Below are 24055 nucleotides of genomic sequence, written 5' to 3' on the forward strand. Positions count from 1 at the left end.
CAGAAAAATCCAAGGCTTTAGTCTAACAAGGGGGACTGATGACTGCGTATCTGTCTACAGAAGTCATCTGCAGCCTCAGCATTCTGATCTTCTGGTTAATAAATATATTTAGCAAGTTTGGATGCTGCCTCAAAGTGCTCCTGTAGCAGATCCCTGCTTGGATAGCAGCAGTGCTGTTTGGCCCTAGTTTGCTGGATGCAGTTCATGAACGGGAATGGATTTAGGGGCTGGGTTTCTGTTGGGTTCAGCCTTAATACCTTTGTCAATAATTTAGAAGGGAGCACAAATGGAGATATTGATTATTTTTTTTTTATATACTTCATGCCACAATGGGAGGCCTTGCAGGGATTGGCAAGGGCAGAGAAATAACCCAAGGGGACCTAGAGGGTATCGGCATGGAGAATTGTAATTGGGAACGGGGTTGTAGATAGGTTTTCTTTGTCCAGAGAAAAAACAGAAGCCTGAAGGACAGAAGAGAAATTTGGGAAAGGGCAAGATCTGAAAGCGATTTGGAGCTGATAAGCCTGAATCAAAGATAAGTTCCAGTGTGATGTGGCTATGTGGGAAAGCTTTGCCATACAGCAAGTAATCCTGGAGGAGCTAGAACGGGGCAGACTTGCACTGCTGTGGCTCTGGGGGCTGCATCTCACAGGAGCTGTTCCACAGCACTGGGGGAAGTTGGGGAAAAGGGGTACTGTTTTTTCAAAAAAATAAAAAATAAAATAAAAAAGGCAATTTTTCAATCAACTGAAACCGTTTACAATTTTCTGCCAAACTGGATGACTCATCCTGGCATCTTGCCCTCCTGGCCCTCCCCCTCAGACAAACAAACAAAGCCAATAACTCGCAAACAGTAAAATAATCTGAAAAGATAACAGTTCAAACTTTTCCTTTTGGTATACTCAGAACAAAGTGCTTAATGTTTTCTTCAAGACATCATTTCAGAGCTGGATTCAATGACCGTAACTTGAAAAAAATGAGGTAAAAATAACTCCAAAATTAAATGCTTCGTTTTGAGTTAAAGAAACATTTTGTTCAGCAAGACATACAAAGCATTCAGTTTTGGGCCAACACGAAATGATATTTTTTTTTCTAGCAATCTCTTGGTTGAGGCAGTGAACCAAAAAGTCAATTATTCACAGAGCTGCAGGAAGATTAAGGTAAGGATGGAAAGCAGAGCTGAGAGAGCAAGAGAGAAAAATTGGGGCTGGCTATTGGAGTAAATCTTCACTCCTTGGGGTGAAATGCCTTGGTTGTGGTGTCAACACCCAGAGGTCCCTTTGCTGTCAGGATGAGCGGGTGGGCTGCCCGCCAGGGGACAAAACCAGTGATGTCCTTGTGGTGGCTGCAGGTCCCTGGTGGTGTGGGAGCAGAGCAGGGTGCCCTGGGTTGGCGCGATGTGAGAGATGCCCTGCATTGCTCGGGGTGCGCGGGCCGCGCTGCGGTGCTCTTGCTGCTGCTGTAAATGCAGCATCGTCCGGGAGGGGAGGAATTAAAAGGAAAAAAAGTCTTCTGCCAAGAAGCTGCCGTAAGCTCTGCAGAGTGTGAGTTTGGGCAGGGAGGAGCTGAGCGCTGCCTGTGCGCCGCTCATCCTGGGGAAAGCTGCTGCTTGGCTCTGGGGTCCCGGCGTGAGTCTCCTCGGCGGGGCAGGAGGGAGCTGGGTGCTGGCGGTGGTGCTGGCTGCTGCTCGGGGGCTTGGAGATGCTCCTCTGGCAGGTTTGAAATGCTGGGCACAGCCTTCCTCACGCACGCAGTGTTAGTGCAAACACCCTGACTGTGCTTCTTTGGCTTGAGCTTTTCTGCATTGCTTTTTTTTCCCCCTCCTCTTTTCAGAAGTGCTGAGTCCCTCAGCACCCAGCCATCCTAAGCAATAACCTTACAACACGGGTGAGAGCAATCTTATTTCCCAGTTTCCCGGTGGGAGAGTCGAGGCAGTGGGATGGCAGGATTTGCCCAGCACCATGGTAAGAGTTGGGAGGCAGAGCTGTGCTTGTGGCTGCATAACTTTGGGTCTCACTCCTTTGCAGAGCGAAGAGCGACTGCGGCATGCCATAAAGATGCATGAACTAGATTTTCAACAAGCCAGCTTGGACACACCATGGCCGGCTGTGGCAGCACGATGCCTGCTGTGTTAATTTACCCTTAGGCTCGTGGACAGGACTGATGCAGAGAGATGCGTGCGGGCAGGGGCATGCGGTGCTGGAGACGGACAGGAGGGAGCTGGCTCCTGCATGAACCGTGGTGTAAAGGGAGCAAGCGAGGGGCCAAGCCTGGCTGCGGTTCCCCGTGCACCTCCCCGACCACCCTCGGCATCCCCCTGCTTTTAGTGCTGCTGGCCCTTATCCGGCAGCAGAGGCAATGGGCTGGAGAGCAGGAAGCACTGTATCTGGACGGAGCATGCAAGCCTCGCACAAAAGAGTTGACGGGGGGTAATGTTTTTATTATTACAGTCCGTGGCGTACCCGTCTGCATTTCAAGCACTTCTTCTTTGCTTTTAAATAACTAATAATTAACCAGCAGAGGCCGTTTGAAGACTCTGGTGCAGTGATGTCTGGTAATAATTCTTTTCCTCTTATTATTTTTTTTTTATTTTGATTTTTGATTATTTTTTTTTTTTTTTTTGCCATTCCACTTTCCTCCCTAGGATACCAAAGCAAGTTTCAAATGGCCGGAGCCGTTTGATATTTCTAAATGAAGTCCTTAACGTCGTGAGCGAAGTTGGCAGCGCCTCGGGCTTTGTTCTGCGCGTTGCCTGGGAGCCGGGTACCGCGGCGGCTGCCGGCCCCGCACCTTCTTCCCCCCCTCGGCTGGGTTAAAAGGGGGCTGGAGCAGGGCAGGGGGGTGCTGAAGAGCCCCTGTGGGATGCTGAGAGCCCCCCGGCGGGGATGCGAAGAGCCCCCGTGGGATGCTGGAAGCCCCCATGGGATGCTGAGAGCCCCCGGCCGGGGGATGCTGAGAGCCCCCATGGGATGCTGAGAGCCTCGGAGGGGGGATGCTGGGGGCCGTGGGCGGTGGGGGGGCCGCACCCGATCTCCCCGGCGTCGGCAGCTATTTCAGGAAGACGCGAAGTCTCCTCCTCCTTATGTAAATAGAAAGGACAGCTCCTGGCTCCTAGGGCCGGCAGCGGGTGGAGGCAAGCGGCGAGGGGCAGGCGGCTGCCGGGCGGGCCGGGGGCTGGCGGAGCAGAGCTGGGGGGGGGTGCAATGAGCCCCTGCCCCGCTGCTGTCTGAGGCCATATGGGGGGCCAGGTGACCCGCGGGGCGCCGCACGGTAAGGGATAGGGGGGACAGGAGCCCGCAATGGCCGGGTGGGGGGCAAGGGTGGAGGGCGAGGGGTCGCGGCACGGGTGGGGAGTGGGGGCGTGGGGTGGCCGCATCTGGCGGGGGGAGGCTGGTGGAGCTGTCACCTCGTTTCTCCTCTCCATCCGTGGCTGCATCCTAGCAGCGGGTTCTCCTCTCTCTGGTGTCACGCCGGTAGGGTTTGGGATGGACGCGGGGCTGAGCTGGCTGCTTTTGGGCTAAGCTGAGGTTATCAAGCAGCGCTTGCTGTCAGCTGGGTAATGCAAAGGGATGTGCGGGAGGGCTGCAAAAGGACCCGAGTATCCTGCCCAGGCCGGTGTTGCAGCAAAATTGGGATGTCCAGGCAGTGTGTGATGCTAGCCGCCTCTGTGTCTGCACAAATCTCATGCCCTAAGCGTGTCGGTGGAAATGTTGTGCTGGTTGAACGTGCTGATCGCGCTGCAATGTTCCGCTTAAAGATGTGCTGCGTGTTCCGTGCAGTTTGGATGTGTTTTCAGGCAAACTTCCTTATTGCTATAGTAAACACAGATAGGAAACAGAAGCATCATGTAAGCTTGGACTATCTCACGTACTTTCTTTGAAAAGAGGTTCAGGAGGTGTATACTGAGGCTGTGACTATTCATATTATGGTCCTAGTTCTTGTTGTATTTTCCAGCAAGTCCAAACTCTGCAGTTTAAGGAGCAAATGGACATAGTTAGGAGGCAGATGACTTTTCCCTAATGGTATTTAGCAAGCACATCCTTATAGAGATTTTAATTTGTTCATCATCTGTGTCCTGAAATTTCATCTGTAGTCTGACCTTCTTACTTCTCCTGTAATGTCACAACACAAGCGTTACATGCAGAATAAGAGCACTGTTGGGTCAACATTTAAGGAAAAAAAAAAAAAAAAGCACATCTTTGGCTGTTGTCTTTATAGGTTCCTTTTCCCCTTTGAAACATTATTTGAATGAGAATGAAAAACCTGTCTGGGAAAGAATAATAGCTATATGTGTTCCCTGTGTGTGCCAGGGACCTGGTATTCCTGCTGGGGCTTTCTTCTGTCTGCAGCCAGCAGCCCACTGCACGCTAATCCTGCAACTTCTGCCTTTCAGCGATGCTACTCCAGCGAGTGTGGTTCTCTTTTATTTTGTTGGGTGATGGAAAGTGATGAGGAGGCATGGGTAATCAACTCTGTCAAATTTTCCTCTCCACACAGAGGGGCTACAGGCTGTTACAATCAGAGGTGAGACACTGCGGTGTTAAGCACGATGATGCTTTTAAAAAATGGATGCATAGTGTATTTTAAAATAATAATAAAAAGTCATGCAGCAAATCACATTTGATGAAAATAGATTGCATCTGGACTTGTGGTTTGTCTGTGGCTACTGTTCCTCCAGTTCCTTATTTCTGTTGAATATTTCTATTTCAGATGTGTCCCAAAATAGCTGGGAAAGAGAATAAAGACCTTATCCATTTCTCTGAAAGATAATTGAAACTGAATGTAACAATACCAAAAGGGAGCTGTATTGACAGCCCTTGGGGTTAACACCCCTTGTTTTTAGAAACCAGAGGTAAAGTCCAAATTCACCTCTTCCAGGTATTTCTGGTGACCTCTCTGTGTTGCAAGGATGGGCTGGGATTTTCACAAGCACCTCAGTAACTCAACCTTGCTGTAAATCAGCAGGGCGAAACCGTGCTGCTGGGCTGTGTGGGGCTCTGCCACTGGTAGGGCAGCTGCCAGCTCCTGAGTAGCATGCCTGGGCTGGAGCACAGGGTCCATGCCTGCGCTGGGGCTGCCCACCCTGACTATGGTGGGGATGGAAAAGTGAACTGAGATATTGGCTGGTGAGGGTGGCATCCTCTCAAAAAAAAAAAAAAAAAAAAAAAAAAAAAAAAAAAAAAAAAAAAGGCACCAAAGCAGGCTGGTGATGTTTAAAACCTGTGTGACGTGTGGTCAGTGGCAGGTGATGCTGGATATCCTGGGATTTGCTCTTCTGTCAGGGGCTTTTGTGAGTGGTCCTGTCTGAGCTGCCTGGGGAGTACATGCACACTTGTGTGGGCAGGCAGCTCCTGCCTGGCTGCAGGGGGCTTTGGGTGGAAGAGCTGCTCTCCCGCAGGTACAGTGGCAACAGAGGAGAGCCCTGCTACTGTGTCCTGATAAGAGCTGGGCACTGAACATGTCCTGAGTCACACCCAAAGGAAGTTTTCAACATGGGACGAGGCTGGAAATGAGCTTTAACCAATTAACCAAGGGGCAGTGAAGCAGCAGTAGCTGCTTTCCCAGGAGAAACCTGCCTCTGACTCCATTTCTCATGAACAAACCAACCCCAGCATGCTTGAAAGGCAGCACCGTTAGTTTTGAAAAGGGACAACCAATGGCTTCAAGTGTTGGGAACTGCCACTCCTCCTTCTCCGTGAAATGATGTGCATTGCTCAAGCATCCTCATGCAATTTCTGTCTGCGTGCCCATGTTCTCACTGGCACCGTGATGGTGCCTGCTCCTCCTGCCCCTTCCTAGCCTGTGTGCAGAAGTCCCTGGGGGGATTTCCAGTGCTCTCCATGCAAAAAGTCAGAATAGGAAGTTGAGTGGTAACACAGTCTTGATGGACAGGATGTTTACAGGGTATGTTAAAAAGAACATCTATACATGTGGTGTTTACTTTAGCAATATTTTAAACAGGAAATGTTAATATGATTGCTCGTGGTTCATCTGAGGCTAGTTTCTTCAAGAATGACTGTGTGCTATAGTGTTCCTACAGCATAGGCAGACTTAACTAAATATTTATGTTAAACAGTACTTGCTAACTAATCATGCATAAAGCATCTCCAATAGATGCATAACTCATAAGTATGTTCTTGTTATCCGTTTGATTCAACCGTTACCTGCTGTGTCAGCTTTTAATTCCTCCTTATGAGTGAGATGCTATTTCCTGAAGACCCAATTCTTAATTTTAGGGGGCCAGATTCAGGAGATCTTGTCTGGGAAAAACGCTCTGAGCTTTTCGTTTTTTTCCTCCTCATTCACTCAGAACCAAACTGACAAAAAGTTGCGCTTTAGCCAAGGAAGCTGCTGCACTGTACTGGGAGAGGAATTCAGTGTGTGTATACGTGCAGGGGTTAGCGATTAACACGTACGCATCCCTTCAGAAGGCTTTTGACAAACTAGAGGGTACACAGTGGATTAATTCATGTGCCGAGGATGTGTGTCTGTGCATGCATGCACATTTGCTCAATAACCTCCCTTCCTACAAGACATTGTCACTAATAAGTCCCTCATTGCAGGGCTTTGTTTTATTTTTGTTTTAATTACTCAGATGTCACATGTATTCATCAGTGTTTTGCAGTGGAATAATTTTTACACGGGGCAGGGAAAAAAAGTATCTTGTCGCATTTCCCAAACTGTAATTATATGGCATCAGCATAATTACAATGAAGTCTCTGGTGAGAACTCATCAGCTTTTTGCCTGGGAAGGAGCAGTGACTGACAGATGTAATTTTTGGCTTGAACAGGTAAGTTTTTAAGCTTCTTAAGCGGATGATGCTCTGTAACTTGTGGATGCAATACAAGTAATGGCTCGTGTGTCTCTGTCTGATGCATATACAGGTGTAAGTATTACGTATGGCCAAATTTTCCCCTCACCTTTTTCAGTGTATAGGTGCTAGTTAGCATGCAATAGAGCCACAGCTGTGTGCTGTATTTTTCACGCAGGAGAAGGAAGTGGGAGCTGTGGTGTAACAGCACTCCATCCGCACTGCATGGTGATAAGGACATTTGGGTAACTATCTGGACTCATTCCCCACTGGGAAATTTCACTGGGATCTTATTTGCCATGGTCCTTCCTGCACCTGGCTGTTCGTTCATTCCTGTGCAAAATAGGTGTGAAGCACTGGTATTGTCCTTCACCTGCATTTTCTTCCCATGAAGAACAATCCATGGGTATTGCTTGCTCACCTCAATAGGAGTTTTGGGATATTTGGGGTTTGCTGGAAGCAGCTGCTGTAGGGATTTAGGGAAAGGCAGAGGGTGGAGGCTGTTTCCCTAATACAAAATAGCTACTGTATGTAACTTCATTTATTCTTTCTGTGCACAATAGAGCTCTATTTTTAGCTTTTTTCTTAATTGCTTGTAGTGTAGTGAATGGTATATCCATAGGCAAGTGCTGGAACCAGCCCCATGCTTTGTTTCCCACTCTGTTCAGTGCCTATACAGCAACAACCTTTCCCAATACCACATTTCACCCATGCAGTTAATATCATTAAACAGAATTGTACCCCAGTGCATACTATTGTACACACCTTCAAGTTTAATAATTGCCAGCTGCTTTCACCTAATTAAAACTGCAAATGTCCCAGAAGAAATAAGAAATGAATGAAAAATGAAGACCTGACAACACCAATTTAGTGAGATTTCTTTGCATACCAATGTTACTTTGTATTCTTATCTTTAAATTACTGTCTGGATTTTGGGTATCAAGCTCCCAGATGTGATGGAATGATTGAAAACTGGTTCCCCTCACTAGTGGATTAACATTTGCTAAAATCTGCATGCAGTCACTCGTTGATAACCAAAACGGGACTGAGGAGAAGAGGCTCTTTACTAAACTCGCCCTGCTTTCAGCAAGATTGCTATATAGCTCTGAAAGCAAGTGTGTGTGTGTGTGTGCGCGTATGAGAAGTTAATCCTGCTCAGGGTTGGATTAACTGGTGCAGAAGACCCTGGGCAGGGTGCCAAAGCAGTGCTGGCATTTGCTAAAAGTGGGGCTCCCAGAGATTATTTCAGTTTGTGCCTCTGACCTGCAGGTCACCTTCGAGTGTCCTTAGGTGGCTGATAGTATTGACTGCTGACAATGCTTTTGAAAATGAAGTGTGGAGTACCTCCATATAGAGAGATTTTATGGGCAACCACACTTAAGCTTCAAAACAGTGCTATTTGTTGTGAAAGGCAAATGAGTTTTTCATTAGTTGTGGCTATATTTGACCGTAGAGGTCTTGGTATAAGTGACGAGAGCAAAGAGCATCCCCGTTCTAATTTTGTCCTTTGCTTTCCTGGCATTTTCCCTGTTCATTTCTCCATGTCCTCTTGATGCTCTGCTGTGGTAGGACCTACGGACTACATGTTTTGTGTTATTTTTCAGATTTGGTTGTCTTATTTGTCCCCTCTTTGACAGGCCCTCTCCCTCCCTGCAGGGAACCGTTCTTACCTCTGATCTGTTTTCACCTGTTCCTCACTTAATTTCTCTTTTGTTGAGAATTATGGATGATATATTTAGCTATCATTCAATTAATCTAGAGGTAGCAGGTGTCTCTTCAGGAAGGTTTGTCAGATCCCCTGACAAGTCCCAGGGAATCATCTGCATGCCTAATCAAAACAAGTACTCCCAGTGCCAGGCGATTTGTACTGTTAATGGTATAAAATAAATCTGTGAAACAAACACAATTACCATTGTTGACATCAAGAAGAAATTAAGAAGAGGTGGTCTCTAGTCATATAATCTCAAAATTGATAGAATTTTTTTAAATAAAAAAAAAAGTTATATTAATGATGTCCATACATGCTGAGGATAGAATTGAGATCAGTCTAAAAAAGATTAATCATTGAGGAATGGAAGCTTCTTGAAAAGTGAAGGGAAAGCAAAGAATTGATCCTGAGGGATTGCCCTAGAGAATCAGCAGGGATTACTGAAGGCACAGCAGGGAGTGGAGGTGGAGGTCAGGAGAGATCTTGTCTCCCAGAGGCTAAACGAGGAGCATGCCTGCCAGCTGCAAGCCTTGTGGTCCATGTGCCCATGATCAGAGCATATGCTGCAGCCCTCTGTATGACGGTATCTTGCTGTAGGGCTGATCCCTATTAGTGTTGCTGCTGTCTGCTTTTTTTTTTTTTTTTTCTTTTCCTTTCCCATCCATACCCCCTCTAAATCACAGCATTTTGCTTTGATGATGTATTTATCTGAGTGAAGCTGGTCTGAGATGAGTCAGAGCCTTCTACTCCATAGCTCTTGTCAAGTTGGTCTCAGTGGTATTTCTGTTCCTTGACTCTGTCCTTGATTTTCTCTTGAAGGGATGCTGTACTTCATTGGCATTAAAAATAACATTCAAGATGACTGCAGTTGATGGGGCTGGGCAGATGAGTCCTTTGGTTTATCTGAGACTTATGGTGGGTCTGACAGCACAGCGAAAGTGGGGGGCTGAGAGAGCCACAATAATTGATCAGATGCATGAATGCATTTTCCCCTTGTAAAGGCTGATAGCAATGTTATTTTAAAGAAAAAGGGATAGTAGTAAAAAGGGGACATAATAAAAGCTATATACATTAATGAACATGGTATAGAATGTAAATTGTATACTCCTGCTTGCCTCCCTTGCAACAGCCCATGTTGGCAGAAATCTGGAGTTCTTGTCCTTTTCCTCAAGATAAAAATCTCTATTAATAGAAGCCTTAGAGATAAACCAAGGCCCCTTGTTATTAAAATCAGTTCCTCTTTGATGGTTTGGTTTACAGCCTTTTCTGCCTACACTGGTATAGTAAATGAATGCTAATACGGAGGGGATGCATCAGGGGTCAAGTACCACAGAGTCCCTTGGGTCTGAGTTGTCCCACCTTATGGATCATGGTGTACCTCACACAGCAGTCCTGCCCAGAGGCTGCTCTAGGTGTGGGGACCCACACGGGCACACTGCTTTAGCCCCTGGGGAACTAAAGTTGCTCACAGCAGACTTTGTTGATGAAGTCTGGAGAAAAAAGGACCCAACACTTGACCAAACAGGAAAGATGTTTGGTGACCTCTTTATAAAATTTGCCTAGGTAGCAGATTCCCATCTGCTTCAGAGTTCCATCTCATCCAAAGTTCCCATCTTTGACTACCTTTGAAGAGAAATTTTTCTGGATCAAAGCACACGGGGCCCGAGAGAGAAAGTGCCCAGAGCCAACATGCAGATTGTTCACTGTGGCTTCTGAAAACGCCACTTTTAGTCTCACTGCAGGTTTTGCTCTGGTGTGCTGCTTGCGATTGCATGAAGTCTTCTCTGTCTGACGTAGCCAGCATGTACCACTCAAAACAGGTCAGTCTTGGTGTGGGTTTGGGGAAGCAGAGTTCAGCTCTGACTTCAGCTGGGAGGCAGCAGTTTCTGTGAATCCGTAGAGCATACTGCTGCTCCCTTTTCTCTGCTGGTCTCAGGAATGAGCCATAGGCAATGGGGTGTATGGGCCGGCCTGGCCCTGGGAGTCAGCCTTCTTGGCTGCGCTTCACTAGGCCATCTTCAGCAAACAAACTCTTTTCTCAGCCAAGGGGTTTCCATCTGAGAAGCAGGGACAGCAGCTGCATATCTTCCTGGTGATTCACCTTGCCTGTGCAGCCAAGTGGCACAGTGTGGGTACAGCATTGGAACATTTAGTCTGGTAGGCTTGTCAGTGAAAGCAGGACCTGCTGTAAGATACCAGGGCAGGACTAAAAATTTGGTTTTCAAGAAACTGAGAGGCTTGTAGTGTCTTAGCTCTGCTTAAGCCAAGCTGAGGCTGCAACCTTGGAAGCGGCACCGGTTGAACCAGCAGGTGGTTGGGGAGCAGCAGGTGCTTGTGGTTGAGTTGCACCTTGCCAGGACTGGAGGTTTGCTTTGACTCAGCCTCTTGCAAGAGCCTGTTCCTCTTCTGTTCTCTGCGGTGCTTCCTAGCAACTGAGCCCTTGGCCTGCTTTGCGAAGTACAAGTGATCCTCAGGCTATTGCAAATCCCAGGCCTGTGTTACCAGCCAGGAGGAAACTGCATAACCTCGAGGAGAGTGGGTAGGGTTGGAGGAGCTCCCCCACCTGCTGAGAGGTTGCCAACACCAAAGCAAGGATGAGGAGGGGACTGTGCAGAGCCTCAGTGTGATGCTACCCTTTGCTTGCAAGCACAGAGGGAGAATTGAGCCATAAACCACACCGTGGCTCACAAAGAAGCCATTTTAATTTCAGTCTCTGCTGGAAGCACCTCATGGAAAAAAAAAAATGTGATCAGTATAAAAAGAAATGTTTATGTTTCTAGGAGCATAGACCTCCCAAATAATTAACATCACTTGACAAACTGCTGTTTAAAATGCAAGTGGTTTAAGTGCTGCTGCTCAACAGGCATTTGTCACAGCTCTGGTGTAAACGTGGTACACGCTGTGGGTTGGTTGCTGCTTTAAAGTAAAGAAGATTTCTTCTGGTAAACATCTTTTGCTTGAGGAGAATGTCTTCATAATTCTATTTTTTCTTATTTGGAAAAGCTAAATGTTAGAGAACCATTCAAATGGCACCTTGGAGGCAAGGGCATTGGAGATGCGGTTTTGGAATGAAGTAAATTCTGGACTTCAGTTTCTGCTGCACAGATCATGCTTTTGGTCAGAAGACAGGCAGACAAAGGTTTTTTGGCTTTGGCATTTGTGGAGTAAGAGACAGAAGGGAAAAGGCTTTTAGAGGGAGATTTTTGGAAGTTACAGCTTCAGCTTTGGTCTGTCTATATCTAATATTCACTGACTCAACTAAAAGTACTTTAAATAAAACCTTACTTTTCTCTAGGCCTGTTGGGTGAAGGACTGGAGACATAAAGATTGTTAAGAACTGGTATTTTCAAAGGTTAAAAATAGCAGCTTACAAAGACTGAGATTTAAAAAAAAAAGTCTCCCTGGAAGATGGAAATTTAGGGACACCCATATTGTGCTGAAACATCTGGGATCAAAATGACTTCTGTCTTTGCACACCAAACAGAATCAGATTATCAAATATAAAAGAGAGTCTTAAGTATCTAATTACTTGTACAAAGGCATTACTGATTCTGTCAATTTCATATAACGTGGAAAAGGAATGAAAATTGCTTAATGTATTTTCTGCTTATCACAAATTACTTCAATGCTGCCCTCAGATTTTTTTATTTTTTTTTTTATTTTTTTTTTTTTTGTATTCCAGTTCTGAGTAAAGCTATCCATCTCACACTGTAAGATCTGCAATATGGTAGGAGTTGCTGTCCAACTTTCGATCCCTCAGAGGCTTTGAAAAATTGCCTGAAGAGACCTTGATCAAGTGGCATGACTGTGATGAGATTTCTGGACAATCTTGTTCCTTCCTGTCCAGTGCTTGAGCAAGGGTAGTTGATTCAGTATTTAGGTATCATGTGTCAGTATTTTATGGCTTGTAATTTGCATGGTTATTGACTAGAAAATGACCTAATTCTCCTTGACTTCTGCTACTTTGAGCATGGCTTATAGCAGTCAGGCTTAGGTTGGAAAGTGGGTAAGACTGTCATTGGAATGCAGTAGAAAATCTTGTCCTATTTTAGAAATTAATTCCTGAAATCTTCTGTTTTGGGGAAAGAAGGCAGAAAGACCACCTCTTATTTCGCCAGGTCCACCTGCTGGAGCAGCATATTTTTATTCCCCACTACTATATCTTACACCTGGGGTGTTCCTGCTTGCAAAAGATCTGATCCTGCTGTGAGTCTGGGGTTAGAGGCTCTCATGAGTTTCCCACTTGACACAGAAAAAGGTGCAATTCCTGCTAAATTTAGTGATTAAGATGGTGAACACAAAGATCTGCAAGCTGTAATTGCAGATCCCCATGGCCCTGCTTAAGGTGGATTTATACCTATATAAACTGATGTTAAGGACAATCCCAAGTCTGCTGAAATAGGGTATAGAGATGCGTTGATTCCAGCTTCCTGTATCCTTCCTAGGCAGATGTGCATTGGCATTTATCATGCAAAGGATAAAGCTTTCAGGCTATCTGTTCCCATGGTAGACAGGATAAAATGCAGAGAAATATCATCTGAATGTTCTCCAAATGGATTTGAAAGGGTGCAAAAAACATTCAGTATGTCTGCAAGAGATGACTGCAGTTTTTAAAAGGCTCTTTGCCAAAGGTCAGGTAACCCCAGCCATTTCCTGGAAGATGTTTCTATCCCTTTATCTGTAAAGTGTCTACCTGAGTTCTCTTTACCCGTTTATCAGTTATCCCACAGTTTCAGAGACCTTCCCTCTCTGAACCCTCATACAGCAAAGCTGCTCTTTGGGGACTCCAAAGGTCGTGCCTCATCCATAAGTCTGAAGCTGCGTTCAGCACACAGTGTACAGGTAATTTCTTGTAGTAGTTTGTGAAGTTAGTTGGCATATGATAACTGGTATCTTTTGTGTTTCATTGGCCATATGTCCATCTTCCAATCCTTTCCACTTTGGGAAATCTGTGCTTGAAGTTAGGTCCATTAGGTCCTTTGTGCATGCCAGAAGCAGTACTTTTGTGACACATGCATGCCTGGTTCTGCTGCTCAGTTGTGGCAGGAGGAGGTGTATAGTATCGTGTGGGAAGCTGTAATAAAGTGTAAATACAGGCAAGTTACATTGAATAGCTTCTCCACTCCAGAGAAGTAATTTTGAAGTGCACAATCTAGGGAAAAAATAGAGGTTGGTAGCAGTTTTAGATTTGTGCAACTTCAATTTGATGACAAATATTGTGGTTTTACTCTATATACAGTATTTACAGTATGTGTTGAGATGTGCTTTTGGGTGCAGAGAAACTCAGCAGAGAAATGCTTCATGGCCCAGGAGTCCAGATTTGTAGACTCCAGTTCAACAGCTCTGCAAGTCTCTGCATGCTAGCAGGAAGGGATATCTGTCAGGGGTGCAGTGTGCTCCTTATTAAATCAGAATTTAAGGCTGTGGCTTACAAAATCAGGAGCAATTATATATTAGAAAAAAAAAATTAAATGGTCTTTGTTGTCAGAAAAAATGCCCCTTAGCAGGACAAGGACTTAAAGGATTTTCCACAAATTTTCAAGCTACAAAGAGCAAGGAAAATGGATGAATGAATTTACCTCTGCACTTAATTGCTCCTTGCTCTTCTGAAATAGTGTAGGTGTCTTTCCACCAAGAGAATACAGCCCCTTGAGTCCTCTAGGCTTGTTTCTTGTTCATGCAGACCTTCAAGGCAGTCACGCCACAACTATGGCTACATCAGGAACAATGCACTGAATTGCGTGACATCGCATTTCTTCCTCCTTCCATTCTTACCTGTAACCCAGTATGCAAAAAAGCCCTTTTACACAAATTAAAAAAAAAACAACAACCACCTTCCTTTTTCCCAAGCTGGCTTGCCTTTCCAACACTCACTTTTCTCTTCCTTCAGCTATTTAGAAACGCAGTCATCTTCATGATGTTCCTCCCAAGTCTCCTACTGTAAGGTACCCAACTTTGGTAGATGATAACTGGTCATCTGAATAAGCCGTGGCCATGTGAGCAAGCCTGCAGCAGTATGAAATTGCTGAATATTGCATTGCTGAAAGGTTGTCTTCTGCATAGTTTGCATACGTTGATGTTAACACAACTTCAAGCAGAAGTTGTTCCTTGGCACCTTCTCACAAGAAATTTTGGAGTAACCTCCTCTACAAAAAAAACTTGAGAAGTTGACCCTGCTGCACAAGTCATAAAAAAATAGTCAATATTTATGGAAACTGTGAGGGCTTTTAATATGCAGGCTTTGATTTTCTAGTCTGAAGTATACTTCTGCCTACATAAATCAGAGAGAACTGGAGCTCTTTCTTGTTCTGTTAGGGTGACAGAAGAGGGGTGGAATTACCTCCCTGCTGTCTTCTGGTGTGAGGAATCACATTGGCCATGGGTATTGAAGGGAACTTGTCCTGATAGATTACAAAGTTGTTTTCCTTTTTCCCCAAAGTACACTCTGTGCTCTTTTACTCCAATTTACTGGCTTCTTTTCATACGTCCAGACTGTAAACAGGGTGTGGCAAGACCCACCTCTTCTTTCAGTTTGTGATATTCAGCAAGAAGGGTTGGATAGCAGGTAGGATCACTTTGAAAGACATAAAGCATCTCTGCATGTTCTTCCTAAGGCAATATGAATGTAAGACCCTTGGCCATTTACTGGGTGACCTGTTGCAGCAGACACTAAGGAAACCAAGTTCCTATATGGACTACTCCAGCAGTTATTTATAGCAAAGCGTTAAGTAATAACTTCATGGGTCTGGCATGGGAATTGGTAGGAAGGATGATGGAATAGTATTCATGCTTTTTCTTTGTAATCAGCGCCAGGGATGCTGTTTGTCTTTTGTTAAAATAAACGGTAACTTTATTCCTAGGCTGGCCGTTGAAGTTTCATTTTTGAATTCAAAGGATTGGATTCAGATGCTGATTTGAAAACAAAACAAAATAAAAAAAAACACAGGGTTAATTACTGGTAGAGGGTGTTTAAACTGGTGCAAGCAATGTTCTGTAGAGCCAAATGAGAGCGGGAAAGTCAATAATTCTGCACATAAATTGCAGATTAACGAAGGAATGCGCCAGTGGATGGCCAAATTCTTGTGTAAAGGGAGAAATGTTGCCCTTTCTTCTGTTTTTGCTGCAGCAGTACTTAAATTACTTGCCTGGAAAAATAATATTTTAATTGTGTGTGGTGGCTAGCACTTCTAGTGCTACTGGAGACCTTTCTGGTCTGGGCAAATGTTCTTGGTAATAATATCTATTTGTGAGGCAGGAGGCTGCCGGAGTCCTGCCTTGGGCTGGCACCTTTGTTTCTGTGCTCTCATTCCAGCTCTTCTGGGTGGGCTGCAAGTTTTTTAGTTTGACTGTGGAAGTCAGGCTTGGAGCTCCTGTGTTTTAATCATAACAATGCACCTGAAGTGAATTGTATCAAAAATCCCCTGCTGATGACAAACTCCATAACCTCACTTACTGCCCACTGCAAGTTACTTTGCAGAAATACCTTATGGGATAAATAGTGGGTGCCACCAAAAGAAGAAAATCTGGTTCTAACTTTTTGGGGCTGAGGAGCCTTGGCTACTCATTAGGATCTGTTTTGTTTTAGGAGAGGGGTAGGGTGTTTTTTTTTTTGTTTGTTTGTTTGTTTGTTTTTTAAATGAGAAGTGAAGCATGTCTGTTTAGAGGAGAACAAGACAAGAGACCATAAGAGCTGAAAAAGAGTAAAGGTGTGACAGAAATGTGCTGAGTAAGTTGAGGTCAGTGATGGAAGTGGCTGAGTACTTATGAGAAAGAAGGAGGAGGAAGATCTTTTGGAGAAGGAATGGTAAAGCAGAAGTTAAGGTCATCTGGTCTGTGAGTTCTCACAGGAATGGCAGACGGAGAGGGAGAGGTGGGAAGGAGAAGGTGGGAGGATTTCAATACAGAAATGGTGGAGGAGGAGTTCAAGGAAGTACATTGTTCCTGTAATCCTGAAACATTTATGAGGTTGTTAAACATGGCCAAATAGTAAAGTCACATTTTCACGTACCTGCTAAGTCGTTAGCTCTTAGTAACTCTACACTTTAAGGGTTTACGTACTGCCAAATGTAATCAGGAATAAAGCCATTGGGATCAATATCTTCTGGGATTGGCCAGACAGCATGTCAAAAACAAAAATTCAAGTGCAATTTTAATTTGTGAATGAAGAAACCAGAAGACCCTCAGTAATTATATACTTAAAGGGCTTCCCTGTAGGATTGCTTTGCACTTTATACTGAATGAAAATCCTTGCTATTTGGTTAACTGGCATAGATGTAAATAGTTTTAAGACTGTACCAACAAATGGCAAAATAAGCAGTGTAATCCTCTTGCACTGAAAAAGTGAATTTTCAGTTGATCAGAGAGGAACAAAAACATACCAAAGAAGACAGAAGATGTACTGGGTAACAGCACATCTACCAGTACAAAACTGCAGGAAGGAAAAAGCAATGGTCTGAGTATTACAACATCACCACCAGCAGGGTTTTGCAAAAGATTCAAATGCTCCGTGTCACAAAACAAGTCATTGTTGTCCTCAGACAGACACGATGGCAGTCAGGAAATTCCTGGTGTTTCCATTGAGGGGTAGAAGATCTCCATCATGGAGCTGGGCACTGTCCTTTGGCTGTGCTGTCACCTTGCAGTGTCCCCTCCATGGGAAGGGGAGCACTGGCTCTTGGGTTTGGACCTGAGCTGTTTCTCACATGCTTGTGGGCAGCCACCAGCAAACGAGATGCGCTCTGAAAGCAGTGGAAGGGAAGTACTTAGTGTGAAGTACTGCTTGGGCTTGGAAAAATAATCACAGCATTTTAGAAGTGCTTGTTAAGTTTTAAATACGGAGGGTGTAAGGAGCTGCTTCCAGCAGGCATGCTCTCAAAGGACCCTGCAAATTACGGCAGCGAACTTTAGGAGGAAGAATTTGAAATAAGCATGACCTGAGCGCGCTGCATTTTTAAAGAAGACTAACACAAAATGACCCAACTTTATGGTACCTCAAAGTGGATCTAAATTGATGGTTTATATTGGGAAAGAAGGCACGCTCCAAATGTAAATGTCATGTATGAGAGAAAAACTGCTTCCTGAGATTCTTTAGAAATGGCATTATGGCTTAAAGCTTCATGGTATGTGGTACTGAATGATAAACATAATCTACGCTGTCCAGCTGGGAAAGAAGAGAAGTAAAAAATAGTCTCTGGATTATATATCCTGACCAACCAGATACTAAATTAAAGTGAGGGCATTCACACGTGACATTTGCAATAAATTCAAGCAGCAAAATACAGAAGAGGCAACACAGCCACTGGAGGTTTCACAACTTCAGTCCAAAGTTGTCGTCAATGTTTCTGGATTGAAAGAAATGTTATGCTTTACTCACATATGCTGCTGTAAGGCAGAAGCACGTCGGGTTGGTGCTGGGCATACCCTTGCTGTGCCCAGAGATGGGTATTTGGGTTGGCAGAAAGTACGTTAAAATCCTGAATCCCCAATGTGATTGAGCCTGTGAGCTCTTGAGGAAGAGCTCTTTGCTGATTGCTGATCTAAGCTCATCTAGCCCGTTGGTGTCTGAACATTTTGTGGCTTTGAGGAGCTGATGGTATTTGAAGCTTAAATCTCTATAACCTTGGGGATATTTCAATTAGTGCAAGTGTAGAGTTTGCTCTGAGGTGAATGGTGCTATCCACGTCTTAAGTGTTATCCAGGCTCTTTCTAGAGGCATCCATCCCTCCAGCAGCCTTTGTTCTGTGCCTTGCAGCTATGAATGCAAGCTTTGAATGCCCAACATAATACCACCATCCTGCAAATGCTATGTCTGCAGAAATATTCCTGTATTTTTGTCCTATTTTGGGGAGCCCGTGCTATTCCAGTGTCTTATTGTTCACTTGTTCTATTCCAGGGACACACAGCAAAGCCATGATTTTTGTAGAGAGCAAGGTAGGAGGGTGTCTGATTTTTGTCTTAGTGCAAAGTGGTCTGTGATTAAGGAGCTTTGCTAAACAGAACGCTTAATACATGAGAGGTCAGAAACAGCAGGAGGGTTTTGGCCAGCGCCTTCTGCATCCCTAATGTATAGTCTTATACGCTGGGATGGGGTAGAACAGTGGGAGAGAATCCTCCAGTTGATGATCCAGACAAGAAGATAATTCAGAGATGCTCTTCATTACCAACTTGAGACCCTGTGTCTATTTACTGGTGACAGAGGGAGTGTTTAAAGAAAAGCAACCTAATACAGCCCTTTGTATTGTAAATATGGGGTGTGAGAGGCCTGCTGTAAGCCTAATCCAGCATCTTTAGACCAGAGGAACATTCTCAATTTTATACAGGTATGATTCAAAGCTAATTCAAGGAGATGAGTTTAGAACAACAGCTTCTCCAACTTGCATTTTCTTTGCACTGTTTGGGAGGTTACACCACTTTCTACTTGATTTTGGATTTTGGTTCTGCATACCCATTTTCTTGTCTCTAATACTTTTAGGTTTGCAGGTTTGCTTTTTATTATTATTATTATTATTTTTTTTTTCCCTGATCTCTATTGTCCCCACCTTCTTTCTTGTCCTGAGAAATATCTAAGTTTAACCTTTACGGGTCACTTCATTTTGTGGTGAACTCTCAATATTCGGGCTTCCAAGCTATTACACCGTACATGGAAAGTGTGCCCAGGATAGACTTTCCATTAAACTATTTAAATTGGAAGAGAATGCTGGCACATCTACAAGTATTCCAGAATTAGATCCCAAAATACTGAGGCTAGTTAATCTTTTGGAAGAACAAAAACTCTTACTGATTTATATTTAGCAGAGGGAATGCATTTTAAAAACACAGTCTATATGAGGCCCCTTGAAGAAAACATCTTTTACATTGATTTGTAGTCCGTGGAAATACTACATGGCCATAAAATATTTGCAGTTGGGCTCTGCTTTTATGCAGCTACTTCTTTCCAGCGTGAAGTGTCATTAACCCTCCAGGCATGGCTGTGCTGTGGGCTGTGCTGCGGAGCACAGCTACCTCTGGGCAGCAGCTTCGCCGTTCATCACAGCTGTGCCCAGCATTGCAGGAGGGATAGGGAAAAAGCACCTTATGCTAGGGTGGAAATACTGGACTGGGAAAGATGCTTTGGTTTAAAACCGATGCAATGTTTGTTGTTGGGATGAGTGCCTTCTGGCTATGCCTGCAGGGTAACGTGACTCCAGGGAATTTGCACAGTATCTCAGGGCCTGCCAGGATATCAGTGATGGTCAGATATGTGTCTGGGACCGTTAGAAGCTACATCTAAGATAACCAGTCAGTGGGTTAGAACCTTGGCTGAAACTTGTTATACCAGGAGACTGCATTTAGCAGTTCCCTGGGCAGCAGCATGCTGGCCACCTCCAGGTGGGACACAAAAATCTTCTGACCCCCATAGCTTTTCTGGGGGAAAAGCTGAGCAAGTAGCTGCCCACATGCTCCCCAAGGAGCTGGCACTGCTGCTGCCATCAGGGCAAAATGCTGTTTTCTCAACCAGAACAACAGGGAAACCAGCTCTGGAGCCTGTCTAGCCCACGAGTGAGCAGACGTACTGCTTGGGGACAGCATGTAAGGAGCCAGTGTATTGCTTCCTGGCAGTCCCATAGAAAAGCATGGATGAAAGCAGAAGCTGAACTTGTCCTTGCCATCAGAGGATGTGCACTCCTGTGAAGTTAGAGAGACAGGCAGAGATGCTGGTGGCCCTAATCTTGCAGCACCATTCTTAGTTAAATGTGTATAATATCTACTTAGGCTTAGTTTATATTATTATAAATTAGGAGGATCTCTAATGTTAATACAGGTGTAGAGTGCTCCATGCATAGCTCTGCTCTATACTAAGAAAATTAATAAATGGAATTAAGTTAGATGGGAAATGACACTGGATTGTCCAAGGTGGACCATGATGTTAATGTTTTTTGGAAAAGGAGCTTTGACAAGTAGTTACTTCATTAATACATTGGAACAGCGGAGCAAAGATAACTCTGGGATTATTTTATTAAGTATATGTAATCTTATAATTTAATGTCAAACAGTGTATCTACTTGTCTTTGAGACAAGGAGGATGAAGTCAGAAGTCCATAGTTCCTCCCCAGAATAAATAATTAGATAACACACCCAAGTTGCTCCTGCTTGCAAGAATCAGTGAAGCTTCTGGGAAATAGCGTGGTTGCTGCTGATGGAGGGACTTGCACCATTGCACTTGCTGGCTCCTTTCCATCTCCTTTCTCCTTTTCCTTTCTTTCTCTTTTTCTTTCTTTCCAGGGGGCTGCTCAGCCCATCTTTCTCCTCACACAGCCAACAGGAGCATGTGCTGCTGACTTAGTGCCTGCTGGTCTTATGTGCTCAGCACATTTCTGCTCTGTGGGGGCTTGGGGAGAGGGCAAGAAGGGGGCCTGCAAAGGCAGCTGCACCCACAGAAGGCAGCACGGTGCTGGAGCTCTTGGTAATAGGGGTGGCTGAATTGTTCCAAGTGACTGTGCGAGATGCTGAGTAAAGAGTGCCTTATTAGGTGCCAAGAAATTGTTAATGATTACACGGTAGCATTACTGAAGGTGGCAAGTTTAAAAATTAATTCTCCTGGTAAGGGTTTTCTTCTAAGCAGCCCTATATGCATATAGAAATACTTCTGTATTCTCACAGCTCTCTTCTCATATCATATTTTCTTCACAAAAAAAGAGCATAATGAGCCATCCTCTTGGTACTTAGCTTTGCTAAGCACTTGTGGTGCTGTCAACTGGGTTATTGCTCCTGAGGTTGCTCCCTAGCTCCGTCCTGCCTCCTCCCTGCCTGCCTCTCCTGCATGTCATTTCAAGGGTCTTCCTCACCTTCCTTTGCACATCCAGGAGAGGTTCCACTAGGCTCTGCCCAGGAGCATCATCTTTATCTTTCTCTGAGTAAATTCAACCACAAACATTAGTTTGGATGTAACTTTCCTACAGACAATTAACAGATTTACTGCTCCTCTGTAGTACTTAAGTCTTCTTTGGCCAACCTAAATTTTTGCACTAGGATTTTATTTTTATTTTTATTTTTGCTTTTTAAATAAAATATTGCAAACAATATGGGCTTAATAGAACTGAAACAGAGCTCTTTTATCTCTCCTAGGCTCTTTGACCTTCTTTTTCAATCTCCATAAAAATTGCCACTCTCCTGACTCTTGCTAAAACTTATAACCTTGAAGCAAGCCCTCATAAAGTCTTGCATCCAGGATTCAGGTTGTAGCCATGGAGTTGTTGTTCAATGGGTTCCACTGAGGTTGCTTAAAAGAAAAAATAATTAAAAAATAGCACATCTCCAAGCCCCACCCTGGCTGGTATTATTTCCTTTCATGTACATGTTGTCTGTCCGCACCTGTCTCTTGTCTCACAGTTTGCAGTTTAAGTGGAAAATCTTACACTATGTGCAGACCTACTCTCTTGATACATCTCATCACTGCTAAAATAGCACAGATGAAAATAAGTTATGTTTTGGCTTTGACTAGTTTTGTAGTCTTGGATGGGAGTGCTAGATCTGACCTGCTGGCTCAAATCCACCTTGTAGATAAGTCCCTAATTCTCTGAAGTTTAACTGAAGATGCTGTATAAGTTCAGGTTGTCTGGCTTTAATGCTCCCCTTTTAAGCATTTTAATGCTCGTCTTAAAGAATTAACCCTTTGCATTCTTATAATTGCATGCCTCAACTCCTGCAAAGCTGTGGTCTTCGTGGAAGAGCAAAGTTGTTTATCTTGGTCATTCTGTAATGCCAAGATCAGTAGCTGACCTGGTGACAGTGATATAATAAGGCCATTATCATCATAACAGGCATAGGGGGAGTTGGTTATAGCCTAGAGATGCATGATTACTTATTCCTTCAAGAGAAGGCAATGGAAAAAAAAGCTTTTTTCGTTTGCACTTATTTACAGTTCCTTCTCTCCTGTGCGCATGCACAGGGTCAGGCTGCACGCGAGGAAAACAGGGTTTGCAACCCCTTTCAGTTTCCCATGGTGTTGAGCTAATGTTTATTTTTAGTAAACCATATCTTGAAAAGTGCTTTTAAGAATACATTTGCAAAGCCTAGCACAAGGAGTTCATTGTGGTTTTTCTCCTTTTGATCTTTATTAATATGCCTTTGGAGAGACTGTGCAGATACTTTCAGGGCTAGGGCTTTCCTGCTGCACCTTGCTCACGTCCCCAGGGAATTGTGTCCCTTGCATTCCCCACAGTGGTTCCTTTTCTTCCTTCTCAAAATCCATCCTGTAAAATACATATATGGTACAGCCACCTGGCAATAAAACTAACTTCGTTATCTCCCTTTGATAAAGTCACAGTATTGAAACGCTTTTCTTGTTTTTAAGAATTTTTTTCATGGAGGGGCTGGTCAAGCTTTGGAGGGGGCTGTCCAGGAAAGTGGGGGTGTCCTCATTCCTGAAGGTGTTTAAGAGATGTGGATGTGGCCCTAATGGGCATGGTTTAGCTATGGGACTTGGTAGGTCAGGTTGATGATTGGACTTGATGATCTTTAAGTCTTTTCCAACCTAAAGGATTCTATGATTTTTGGTGTGGTGTTTTGCCCTGTCCACTCTTCTCACTCTCACTGGCCTGCAGGACAGGCATGCCTCTGTCACCAACCCTTGTGTCTCTTTTTTCCTCTTTCCCAGGTACATAAGGATTTGTCATTCCCACTTGTATTTCAAGTCAGTCCCAGGGCTCTGGTTTCAAGTTGTCTTTTCCCTTTCACTCAGTTCTGAGTGCCAATCATATTACACACTTAAATAAGTTAATCTTAAACACCTTGCAGTTAGTTTCCACTCTGAAATGAGTTTTGACAATATTCTGATATGTGCCTGTCAAGATTTTTTTCCAACTGGAAAAGATGTATTTGTTAAAAATGAACTCCAGTCATTTTTTTTTTTGCAGCATTTAAGAAATCCAAGCCTTTAAGACTGTCTCATTTTTGCAGAGCATGAATGCTTCTAGTGAAAACCCCTAACAGGCTTTGGGATGCATTTTCTAATCTGAGAACATCCAGTGCCCCAGTGCTGCCTTTTATAAGGCTTGTGGATTTTGCTCAGGCCTTGAGATTCTTGAGCCCAGGGACAGTTAGCACACATGAAGGGAGAAGCGTGCCACTTGTGGGGCAATATTCCGCTTTCTCAAACAGCCTGGGCTCCAGAAAGGATGCATTTAGGCATCTGAAGGCAGAACAGCTTGGAGTGCTTCATGTTGTGGTTTCCAGTACTGAAGGAAATGGTACAACCAGCATCTGTTGTTGAGCATGAATTGAAAATTAAAGCCTATCCAATCTTTAAAACCATGAGAGTGAGCAGATGCTGATCTCTGTGACCCACAATGTGAAACCTGGAAACCTGTATGGGGACCCATGGGGCTTCTCTAGATTTGCAGCACTTTGACACTGGGGCTTTTTTTCAGACATGCCTTGACTCTTGTGACTGTTGTCACAAGATACCAGCTGTTTGCATGATCATGGTACGTTGTTACAAGTCCCACTTGTCAGGAGGAATTTTTTTTGCCTGGCTATTTTACAGCTGTGCTGTTGC

The 24055-nt window shown here is 44.3% G+C and overlaps 1 protein-coding gene across 6 annotated transcripts in view; it reads left to right on the top strand.

Annotated features, from left to right (window-relative positions):
* Positions 1–24055, top strand: part of NEURL1 (neuralized E3 ubiquitin protein ligase 1) — a 148306-nt gene that overhangs the window by 61551 nt on the left and 62700 nt on the right. The window contains exons 1-2 of one of the 6 annotated variants that reach the window (XM_032191649.1): positions 1510–1528; positions 2451–2554. The exons of 1 other annotated variant lie outside the window; for it this stretch is intronic. In XM_032191649.1, the coding sequence (XP_032047540.1) occupies positions 2548–2554 (7 nt within the window). In that variant the 5' untranslated portion in view covers positions 1510–1528; positions 2451–2547. Of the gene's footprint in view, positions 1–1509; positions 1529–1575; positions 1629–1866; positions 1965–2272; positions 2555–3218; positions 3271–24055 lie in introns of those variants that run through there. 4 more of the 6 variants (XM_032191647.1, XM_032191648.1, XM_032191646.1 and 1 more) reach the window with 4 other exon arrangements.

Source organism: Aythya fuligula, chromosome 7 (assembly GCF_009819795.1).
Source record: "Aythya fuligula isolate bAytFul2 chromosome 7, bAytFul2.pri, whole genome shotgun sequence".
Classification (NCBI taxonomy): Eukaryota; Metazoa; Chordata; class Aves; order Anseriformes; family Anatidae; genus Aythya; species Aythya fuligula.